Consider the following 11,833-nt stretch of genomic DNA (forward strand, 5'->3'; position numbering starts at 1 on the left):
CGTGTTTGCATAGCATTAAAATTGAATGCTGTCGCTCATTAAAATTTTAAACATTTAAACGAAAACAAGAAACAAGCATTTCAGGGGGCAAGAGAGGGGACGGGGACTGCTGCTCGACATACTCGTAGTTGGAAAGGTTGCCGGTTGCCCCTGCGGGCGGCATGCATCATATCACAATAATAACGAAGCATTTAACATTAAATGTCAGAAAAGGGTTTCGGTTTCGGTTTCGGGTTCCGGGTCCCATCAACAGGAGCTGGAATGCCTGCCCGGGGCTCTCCCTCAAAGTGTTTGGTCACTCATTTGGAGCGATTCGATTCGATGCGATGAGTGGTGGGGCGGCATGTGACCTCCAGGCGGGGGGGACCATTAAACAAAAACCAACATATTGCTAAAGAGAAAGGGTCCCGACGTCGACACGGGCGGCCCTTCCCGCTGATTGACCGACTGACGGGGACATGGGACATGGAACATGGACACAAGTTCAATTCAATTTTTCGGCCATGTTTTTGTCATTTCCATATATGCAAATGAATGTGTGGAAACCCCGGAAAATCAAGCAGACATCGTGGAAGGGGGGAGGGGCAAGAATGGTTTGGAATTCGGTTGCTAGGCCTTGGGTTCGCTGTGGGTTCTGTTTTCATTAAACTGAAGGAAGGCAAATGGTATGCGTGTGTCCGAAACTTGGATAAATGATCCATAAACATTGACAGCTCTTCTGGTAGATTGATTCCTGGTGCGGTAAGTACATTTTCCATGCCTCAATCATATTTCTTCCCTGAAGCCGAGAAGTATCATCTGACATTAGAAAATAGTGTACAAATTACATTCAGTAAAGAAAACTCCACAATGGTATGGAAAATCTTTTAGTATATATAAAAAATGGTTGTTTTCCAGAAGATTAGAATACAAACCGTGGAAAAAAAACAGCATTTTTAGTTGAATAAATGATAAACAATTGTTTAAAGAAGATGGATAATAAGTACTTATCGATATACTCGTAAAACACCAAGTTTTATTTACTTAAAAGACACTTTTAAATTCATATGTTCCTTAAAAAACTTTTAAAAATCATTAATTAGTAAATTTGATGGTAAAACTGTTCCAAATTTAAAGCTATTCTACAATTCTATGGCATAGAAAAACCTTCCTTTCCAAAAACGAACAAATGCTGGACATGGAATGAACCAAATATCTCATAAATAATGACAGGGGAATGAAGTGGTGGGTGGTGTTATAGGAAACACTTTGCCAAAGGGCTTTTGAGAGCGTTTGCGAGGGGTTTCTGGCCTTTGGGGCAACATTTAATGCTGGCAAATGATTTGCAGCTGACGAAAGGCTAAACCGAATGCAGGCAACAGTTGTTGGGCAGGAAATAGAGAGAGCAAGGGATAGAGCAAGGTCTAATAACTGGCAGGTCTGCCAGGTCAGGGGAGAGGGCTCTATTTGTTGCGTTCCAGGGAGCTGCACAGCCCAACCTTCTATTAAATACACCTTTTTCCGAGAGCGACAGCGAGAGCGAGAGCATGGTAAAGTGAGTCCAATAGATAGATAAATAGATGGTTAGATACAGGACAAATACAAAATACAAATGAACATACGCAATGCGGCAATCAAAAGCCAACGGGCGGCATAAAGAGAGAGGGTGTTGGAAGAGGGAAAGAGGAAAAAGGAACAGGGTAGAGCGCAGAGAGTAACAGGGTACTTTAGGTGATAGCAGAGTATATCAGAGTGTAGCTGGGGGTATGATGGCACAATGGAGGGGCCCGGAAACAGAGGTATACGAGTATACGTGTGCATAGAAGGACATCCGGTCTTTGGCAGCTGGTAAATGTCATCAAGCAGTCCAAATAATAATAAAATATACACTTAAGCCTCGCTTTGTCCATGTGTGTATCCCCCCACCCACCTTTCTATTCCCCCCTAAAACCTCCAGCTCCATTCTAACCATTCTCCCTGCCCAGACCCGGGCTCTGGCTCTGGCTGTGGCTCCGACTGTGCGTGGATTTAAATAAAACGGAAATTTATTTCGACAAATGGCATTTACTTGCAACGGATGTGCCGCCATTACAATGACACGGAGAGGCTACAGACGCACACACAGGACATATAGGAATCCACAGGATCTGTGGCACTCTCTCCCTCTCTCTCTCCCTTTGCTCAACTCGTGCGCAATCCCAAAACGAGAGTCAGAGTCGAGCAAAACCCAGCAGGAAGGCAGACGACTGACTCACTGACTGACTGAATGACTGACTGAATGCCTTCAATGTGCATAAGTGGGATAATGGGTCAGGCTAAGCCACAAGATATCCAAGTGGCATCATCATCATCATCATCATGATTCCGATGATGAAGATGCTGATGATAATGATGACTATAATGTCTCGTACCGGAAAACCCCGCACGCAGAGGGAGAGACAGGGGGAGGAATGGAGCCTGGGAACACGCACAACTCAGTTCTGCCGTATGATAAATTGTAGAAGATATCACGGCGGACTCGTTTGCATATGTACATTGTACTTTATAGTTATACACTGAAAAGAAGGAATGGGTATTACAAAAGACAGTTTTTGTATACATTTTGGGGAAGGCAAGGAGTTCAGAAAGTGCTTTGAGCAGAAACCGAACACGAAATATGCTTTGAATACGCTCGTACAGGAACAGTGTTGGTAACTTTTGTCAAATATTTCCCTATAAATAATACAAAAGCTTTCATCTGAAAGAATCATTTTAAGGGCGGCTTCTTTCGAATTCTCATGTGTTCTGGCAATTCAGTGTTGGTCGCTTGTGCTGGTAAACAGTGTTGGCAAGCAATAACAGTGCTGGGCAGACAGGAACAGTGTTGGTAACTTCCCTAAAATATTTCCTAATAAATAATAAATAAACATTCATCTGGAAGAACAACCTGGATAGTGCCATCTTTCGAATTCTAAAGTGTTCTGGCAATTCAGTGTTGGTTAGCTCAAAAAAGTGTTGGAAAACATCATAAAGTATCTCTTAGAAAAAAATAAAGGTAACTTAGAAGAAATTCAACTGCAGAACCTTTAGAATTAACATCAGTTTCTTCTAGTTTCTTTGGGGTATAGAACATTTATTCGTGTATCCTCTGTAGACTCTAAATGGATGCTAGAAATTCCTTCCTATTGGTGGAGGCACACCACCAATAATCTTTTTTCTTAACCGCCCCGCACTTCTCTCAGTGCATGCCATAACTTGAGGCACAAAGGGCTTCTTGCCACAATGTTCCCCCATATCATATTTATCCCCACAGTCTCTCTCTCTCTCCCTCTCTCTCGCTCTCTCTTGGGGCATTTAGCATTCATGAGATAATAATAACAGAAAAAACAGAAACCAAGTGGACAGCAATAAATGATTTCGAGGCCGGGGCCCGAAACATGTCATGATTTCTACTCTGAAAAAATTTTCTAACACAACATTGCGTATACGCAATCGTAAGTGAAAGTCGTTCTTTTTTTTGCCACGGGCTATGGATAATTTGGGTTAAGCTCACGCACACACACAAACACATGGCACTCACACACACACCCTTCCGATATGTAATATGTTCCTGGGAGTTTTTACTTTGATCCATTCACTCTTTATTTTTCTCTGTTTGTTTGGCTTTTTATTAAAAACAAAATGTTTTATTTGACTAACTTGTTTATGTTTCGGCCTTAAAGTTCGGGCCCTCTCGAAAAGGGTCCTTTACAACAACAACAACAACAACAGAAAAAGGGTTTCCGATTGTGCGTATCAATTTTTATGACTGGCGGGCGAGAGAGGACTACGAGGAGGCCTAAGCGGTTGCTGGACGCGTGTGAATCGCATAGGAAATGAAATTCTTATCTGGCCATTTGGGGATTTCCCCTATTTAGTGGGGGTGGGGGCAAACGAGTTACTTAAGTGATGGGAAATTATATTAAATGCAATTTATTTAAGAGAAATGGCTAGCAGATTTATGGTGGATTTTTTCAAGCCATCAAAGCCTTTGCAGTAGAGGCACACGTGGCTGGACATTACGATATCCGGTACTCACTTTCGGGAAATGTTTCTCTTGCCATTTACCCAAACCCTTTTACAATCTTTGAACCTCATTTGAACTCAAAAAGTTGCAAATTTCTCAATTAACAACATATTGATGCCCCAGTGCTCGCCCGACCCCAACAACACTTTCACCTTTAAGAGCCGTAAACCGGTAAAAACCCGTAAAACCCCCGTAACCGTTGCCATAACCACATTGTGCCCCCGTTTACGCACGCCCCTTGATAATTGAATTATGAAACATCATTTCGCGTTGTCTGCGTTAACCATAAACGCATTAAGTTCGCGTTAATGAAGAATTATGCAGATGATGTACCGAGCAGGTCCAGACCTCAGACTAGACTTCAATAAAGGAGGCAAAAGGCAAAAGGGAAAATAAAGAGAAAGCCTTGGCCATTAGCAAGTCTGCTTGGGGAAAGTCCTTTGCAGTCCATTAAAAGTGCACGGGACACAGGACACGGGACACAGAGGGGCTGCTGCTGCTGCAGCTGGAAAAACTTCTGCAGTGAATTTGCTGAATTATTAATTAACCTCAAACAATTATTTTTTTGAAAATTTTGTGCGCATAATTAAGCAAAGAAAAAGGACCCGCTGGCAGGGAAGAGAAACATTTAAAAAAAATCCTATTAAATCGCCAAGGGATTCTGGGATAAGAGTAAGGAAAGAATGGGCCGATAAACAATGTAGATTGTAATTAACCTGAAGACCAGCCGGCAATTCAGGTGGAACGCCTCCTCCTGCTCCTCCACTTCTCATACAGGTGGCTGAACAGAGGGAGGGGCTGGCTTAATTGCATGCAGGACTGTCCCGAAGGACTCTGCCAACTGAATGACATTCATTTTCGTTTCTTGCTGCACTTCCGCTTGCCACACACACACACACACACACACACACATATCCAGAGCGGAAAGGATAAAGGCAGATCCTAGAGGAGTCACAGAGAAGCTGGAAAGGGCCTCCTCCTGAACGTTGAGCAATTGGGTCGCTGGCGAATTTCATAAAGCATTCTCTCATTGAAAATAATTAAAATGCGTCAAGCGTTCAAAATCAAGCAGCCTGGAAATTTAATTGTATTGAAACGAATGGTGGAAAGGTCCTGCCTCCGCCAGAGAATGAATTGGGTTCCATTTGGCAAGTGGGGCAACAAATGAGTTCATTCTCTTCTGTTATTTTCCTTCTTCTTTTTTGCAGGTGATGGATAAAACAAATATGGAGCAAGTTGGAGTGCTATAAACGCCATTGATCAAAGGATGTGCGAAAGGATAACGCTTAAACAATCCACTGATTAAATGGATTAATGATGCGAGAAGGATCTACTTACTGTTTGAGCGTGAAAAGATATACATTAATTGCATAAAGCATCCATTGGAAACGCCCATAACCCAATATTTGACAGTTATACCACACTGTTGGTTTGGAAGCAACTGTTTTTGGTGGAACCCTTTAAGTAGCTATTGACTAACAACTGAAAAGCAATAGAATTTATAAAGAAAATATTATTGAACGAAGAATAGCTTTATTTCCCTTCAATTTTTGTACATTTTACAACACTGTTGACGCGATCTATGCTACTTTTGTCACTTTCAAGCTGTGAATTAGGCAACTTTTGACACTTTTAAGCTGTCAAATATGCAAACAGTTCAAGCAATGCATTCCCCTGAGAACCCTCATAAGCAGTTGATTTATTTAAATAAATAATTTTTAAATATTTCAAGTAAGTATCTTTGGTAATCAGTAAAAGCGTAGCCCAATAACAACAGTCTCTCATGTCCTGCCCCACGCTTTTTAACCCCATCTTTGACCAAGGGATGGTGAGTACATCAATCCATCATCATTTAAGTACCTTGATGGCCATTCAAGTGTATTCCTTTCCTTTCAATAAACTTCAGCCTAGTGTCATTCAAGTCCCCCCCGACCCCCCAGTACCTACCACCTCCCCCACCACTTTCCCATTCAATTATAAATAAAGGCTTAATTTTCATATGCATATAAAAATATTTCTTTTGCTGTTATTCTTTCCATTCCATTCCGCAGATAGCGGGACACATGCCACATTTCCCATCGTCAAACGCGAATCGGGAAAAGGACCCAAGGCCACAAGTACACTGGGAAAAAGGTGACGGGGAAGGACAAATGAAAATGAAAATGAGAGCAAAAAAAACCCACAGCTGTCATTGACAATAAAAATAATAACACCCATCGACTGTTGAAAAGTCCCCACCCTCCCATCCCTGCCTCCCTTCCATCCGACTCTTTTTTTTTATCAATCACAAAATAAACACTCAACTGTGGGAGTGGCAGGTCGCGGATATATATATAGATATAGTGTATGTTTATGCACACAATTTTTATGGGTATTACATGTGCACGTGTGTGTGTGTGCCCCCAGGAAGCGTGCAAGCGTCATATCACTTTGATATTCTCCCACAGCCACCAAAAAAAAAAAATACATAAAAAATTGTTTAATTTTCCCCTGTTTTTCTCCAATTCTCATTCCCATTATTGAAATACAAGAAAATGGCATTTGATGATTTCTATATAAATAAAAATAATTTCACATTTTTACGATTTGTTTGACAAGGAATCAGGCTACAAGAAACAAGATGTAGGACCGACCGACCGTCTGTTTGCCCCTCCCCCTCTGGCTGAATGATTTTTCATTTCCCCCCCAAAACAGAAGTAGAGGAAAAAAGTAGGTAAATATATGGCAGACCCATAAATAGGAGACCGAAATCAATTGACAATTTATTGTTGGAAACATAAAAAATGAGCAAGCACCAGTCGTGCAGGAGGCGTGATTCGGGTGGCAAAAATCTATATTAAATTACGAGGCAGCTAACAAAAAGCTCAAATAATGATAATAAAACAAAACAGAAACAGAAAGAAGAATGACAGAATGAGAACAAAAAGATTGGGGATTTATACATATCTTGTATGGAGAGCAGGGATACCCTGTTAAAGGATCAGTAAATATTTCTAGAAGTTAATCATAGTTTTTTCAAGGGTATATTCTTTTATAAATACTTTATATTATTTCTGTGAGTAAAGGGAATATTTTCCTTCGAGGCACACGTCTCTCGACATGAAGATAAGCGATGCTCGGGCCTGCAGTTTCCTTCTTGATGAATGATAATTGCTTACAGTCTATGGATTATTTGTTTTAGCTTATTCCCAGTAGACACAGCCTTTAAGTTGTACCTCTAAAAGGGTATTTTAAAAAACAGAATACTATGAAATATATCGTTGATATGTCATACGCATTTATATATATATGTATAAAGAGATACATATGTACAATATGTGCATTGCTTGACTTTTTGCGGCCATTGTTGATGGTGCTCCTGGTCCTGCTTCTGCTCTTGGTCCTGTTTGTATCCCTGTGTTCCCGCTCCCGCTCCTGCCCGCCCTACTCCTTTGTTGTGTGGTGTGTGGATGCTGTGCTGCTGTTTTCTGGTGTGCCCAATTGCCTTTAAATTGTACCGAGTGTTAAGTGGCGCACGTTAAAAAAACATTTAACGTTTTTATTTACGATTCACAGAGTTTCCAGCAGCAGCAGCCACAGCAGCACAAAAAAAAATATATATGTATGTATGTATGTGGGGACAGTGAAAGTGTTTTGTTCTGGCCATGGCATTAGGTACTCGCAAAAAAAGAAATGTATAAAAAAAGGATATTGGCATCGTAAGTGAATGGGTGGGAGGCTCGCTCACAGAGGGACAAAATATAGCGGAAATTAAAGTAAAAATATAGCATGAGAACTCATGAAAGGCTACAGAGTGGAATCGATACAGAGACAGGGACAAAGGGACGATTGCGAGTGGAACTGAAAGTGGGGGGAAAAGTGTGTGCAAGTGCAAAAGGTTATAATTCCGACAATGCAATCCATAGAATGGTGAAACAATTGAGGTATATAGTACATGTGTCTGTTACAGCAGCTGAAAGGAGATACAAAAAATGGTTTATTTTATAGTATATAGACGGTTATTTGTTCGCTATGCAACCATGCAAATTATGTAAGTTGAAAGATGAGTAACGACCATACATTTCAATGGTACACGATTTCTATGGGCTGGCTCTAGACTCGCTTAAAATTTGAAAGTTGAAAAGCCATTCCCTTGGGGCCCTTGAATGGACATTCATTTACCTGCAAAGTAGGCTTTCTTATTCTTTTATTTTCACATTTGAAATAATCGTACGAAAATGTTCAACTTGGCTAACAAAATTCATTCATTGCCACTGGCAAAGCATCTGCTGGTGCGATTCTCCTCCACTCAGCTGTCGCGTCCCCTGTCACCGTCATGTGGCGCCGACACCAAAGAAGTACCGGAGGAAAGCCAGCCCATTCCCAATGCCCAGAAGATGGGAATTGGGGACGAATATCGTGTGATGTTGCTGCCGAATGACTTCAAGTTGCATCGCCTCAATGAAGGACCCGAGCGGGTGGTGGCCATTAGGAAGTCGCAGGCCTTGAAGTACTACCGCCAGCTGGCGACCGTGAGGCTCCTGGAGACGGCTGCCTCTAGGCTCTACAAGGAGCAGTTGGTGCGCGGCTTCTGCCACCTGTACACCGGGCAGGAGGCCTGTGCCGTGGGCATTCGTGCGGCGATGCGAAGCAACGATAATCTCATCACCGGCTACCGTGTCCACGGATGGGCCTACATGATGGGTGTGCCCGCTGTGGGCGTGCTGGCGGAGCTGACGGGTCGCCGGAGTGGCTGTTCCGGCGGCAAGGGCGGCTCCATGCACATGTACGGACGGAACTTCTACGGCGGCACGGGTATTGTCGGCGATCAGGTGCCTCTGGGCGCTGGCGTGGCCTTCACGAGCAAGTATCTGCAGGATGGCAGCGTCTGTCTGGCCCTCTACGGCGACGGTGCCGCCAATCAGGGCCAGGTCTTCGAGTGCTTCAATATGGCGCTGCTGTGGAAGCTACCGATGATCTTCGTGTGCGAGAACAACAACTATGGCATGGGTACCCGCTCCGAGAGGGCTGCCTCGAACATCAATTACTACACGCGTGGAGATCTCATGCCGGGCATCTGGGCGGATGGCCAGGATGTGCTGGCCGTGCGCAGTGCCACGGAGTTTGCCATCAAGCATGCCCTGAACAAGGGTCCCATACTCATGGAGCTCGGCACGTATCGCTATGGGGGACACTCCATGTCCGATCCGGGCACCAGCTACCGCACTCGCGAGGAGATCCAAAAGGTTCGCAGGCAACACGATCCGATCCAGGGCTTCCGAGAGCTCTGCTTGGATCAGCAGATCCTCTCTCTGGACCAGATTCAGGAAATCAATCAAGTGGCCCGTCTCGAGATAGAGGGGGCCATCCGTGCGGCACGAAAGGATGATGAGCCGCCACTTAACAATCTCTGGAGCGATGTCTACTCGGGGCTCTTCGAGGGGAAGCTTCGGGGAGTCCTGGCCCTGGAATTGGAGCATAATAATACAAAGGATGGAGAGGTTTAAACGGTGCTTCTGTTTATGGAGGGTGTATCACAAAATTGTTGGTTGTTGAATAAACTCTGGGCCGCGAATCTGCAACTCCTTTCTCTTCATCAAAACTTTCATTAACTCTTGTGTGGTGACGACCCTTTCATTCAGCCTTCGTTCGTTCTATTTAATTTATGCTAAATGATCAACGGCTGCTGCTTACGGCTGCTTATGTCTACGTTTTATTTGCACAACAAAACGAAAACAATAATTCAGCGCCTGGAACACTGCCTGCTGCTGAACAAGCGGAAAAGAGGCAAAAACTCCTCGAAGGCTCGAAGAAAACAGGCAAGAAGGGGTAAACAGGAAAAGGAAGTGCACACACATACACACGCATGTGACCCCCATTGAGGGGGCAAGCAATATCCCTACCACCCCCCACGAACTCATTTGCCTTTGCGCTCACGTCTGTGTAATTTATGCCAACAAAAAACAGTATTGCACGGCCATGCCCATGCCCATTGGGTATAATGGGTACATGGGAACATAGGAAGTGTTGGAGAGGTCCAATATACATGTATGCTACATTCAATGTACACATACATCACTTTGTACATCCACAGTGGCGTATACATTTGGTTTTACACACAAACTCCTCCAACAATCCAACAATTTATCCAGGCATAATTAGACATAAATTCATTCAGCACTAGTTTTGAGATTAATAATCCCCTCGGATCCAGAGTTTATATAAATATATATAGACACACACGAGCCTATAAAACTTCTCTACATGTATTTTACATATAACACGTATTACTTACACTGTTCAGTGACGCCATGTCAAGTTCTGAACTTCATAGCGGCCGTTTCCCGAACTATGGCACTTTTACACTTTTTCTACATGCATTTGTTTGTTCTTTTTTCGCCGCGGCCGCCCAAAATTAGCGACGTCTCGTTGCCACATAAGCCGGCTTCCCTGCTCTATCAAATGCGTTTTTCCTTATAAGAATTGCAGCAGACAGATTTCTTCCGTAATTGATTCCATTTCGCTTTTCCGATCGATCGAGAATTGGCAACAGGCCACAAAATTCTCGCCAATTTGAAGCATAAATTGCAGAATACAAAGATAATGAAAACCAGAAGTATTTACCTAAGAATAATATGAAATTCAGACATGGGAATAGCTTAAATAGTTCCAAGTATGAAATGAATAATTAAGCCAATAAACTTTTGTTTGTACAATAAAAATGCAAAAAGACTTGAGCTGGCCACCAAAATTCTCACTTGCTGCCAAAAACTATTCGAAATTCGAGTACAAAAGCAATTATTTAATGGCTTAACCAAGGAAAAACAGTCACCTGAGAAAGTAGTGAAATGAAAGCTGCTGCTCATTCAACTCTTGGTCTGCTCTGCTTAACTGGAGTGAACGACGTAGGAAACAGGAGCCGGAAATGAGATATCACAGATTACTGACTACGCCGCGCATCCGTTCACGAAACAGGTGGATGCTGCTGCTGCTACTGCCGCTGATGGATTGCTGCAGATTTGTGTGCATACTTTATCCCACGTAAAACCACGTAAAAATGTATTGATATTCGGGTGTAATGTAAAAACTGGATGCTTATATTTCGTCTGCTTCTCGCCAGTTAGACCAGTGCCATATCGAAAACTTGTTCTAGTTTATAGTTGATGGATTTAGTTGATTTTTACTGCTTTTGCTGCTGCTGTTCTTGTTGTTGTTGTTGCGGGTGTTGGTGTGTAGCATAAGCATCGACCCGATTCTCCAGTTAGATGAAAAGTTTATTTCCTATTCTGGTTGTTGCGGGCCATGTCCTTGGGGAAGGAGCGGAGTGGCGGCGTACGGATGCGACGTGCCTCACGGGAACGATTGCGCACCACCTTGGAGTGAATTGCGCACGAGACGCAGTAGTGCAATTTGGCGTAGAGTTTGGGGAGCACGTACGAGTCCCAGATGCTGGCCTCGGTGATGTCGCGCACAGCAGCCGCCTCCACAATGTTGCGGATGACGAACTTCTTGATCGCCTTATCCTTGGGCACGCAGCGGGCACAGTTGGTGCAGCGCACGGGCTTCACATGGCCGCGATTGTGCTTGTTCCGCCCTCCGTTACGGCGCTTCTTGGTCATTTTTTTTTCAGCTGCATAATGTTCGGGGTACATTTATTAGCATTTCCCACATATTTATTTCATCGGATGGCACTTATAATTACCTTATTTATCAATTTGAAAATCCACCAAGTGAAATCCGCGTGTTCACGCCAGACGACACTTATGCGAAAAGGGGGTTGCCAGCTCAAAATTTTCGGCACTTGGACGGCACATTTGGCAACCCTTTTCA

At 43.4% G+C, this 11,833-nt stretch overlaps 2 protein-coding genes across 2 annotated transcripts; one reads left to right on the forward strand and one right to left on the reverse strand.

Annotated features, from left to right (window-relative positions):
- The first annotated feature begins 8,195 nt into the window (after nucleotides 1-8,195).
- On the forward strand, nucleotides 8,196-9,578 carry LOC108163681 (pyruvate dehydrogenase E1 component subunit alpha, mitochondrial-like). Its single transcript, XM_017299106.2, has one exon. It carries the CDS (start codon nucleotides 8,242-8,244, stop codon nucleotides 9,508-9,510), a length of 1,269 nt encoding a protein of 422 aa, XP_017154595.1. The 5' UTR covers nucleotides 8,196-8,241; the 3' UTR covers nucleotides 9,511-9,578.
- A 1,493-nt stretch (nucleotides 9,579-11,071) lies between these two features.
- LOC108163682 (40S ribosomal protein S26) lies at nucleotides 11,072-11,805 on the reverse strand. Its single transcript, XM_017299107.2, has 2 exons — nucleotides 11,706-11,805; nucleotides 11,072-11,633 (listed from the first exon to the last, which is right to left on the reverse strand). The coding sequence occupies exon 2, from the start codon at nucleotides 11,620-11,622 to the stop codon at nucleotides 11,278-11,280; it is 345 nt and encodes a 114-aa protein (XP_017154596.1). The 5' UTR covers nucleotides 11,623-11,633; nucleotides 11,706-11,805; the 3' UTR covers nucleotides 11,072-11,277.
- Nucleotides 11,806-11,833: the final 28 nt, after the last annotated feature.

Source organism: Drosophila miranda, chromosome 4, assembly GCF_003369915.1.
Source record: "Drosophila miranda strain MSH22 chromosome 4, D.miranda_PacBio2.1, whole genome shotgun sequence".
NCBI classification, from domain to species: domain Eukaryota; kingdom Metazoa; phylum Arthropoda; class Insecta; order Diptera; family Drosophilidae; genus Drosophila; species Drosophila miranda.

Coding starts and splice junctions, on each gene's coding strand:
- LOC108163681 (XM_017299106.2), top strand. CDS start 8,242: ATGTTCAACTTGGCTAACAAAATTCATTCATTGCCACTGGCAAAGCAT.
- LOC108163682 (XM_017299107.2), bottom strand. CDS start 11,622: ATGACCAAGAAGCGCCGTAACGGAGGGCGGAACAAGCACAATCGCGGC.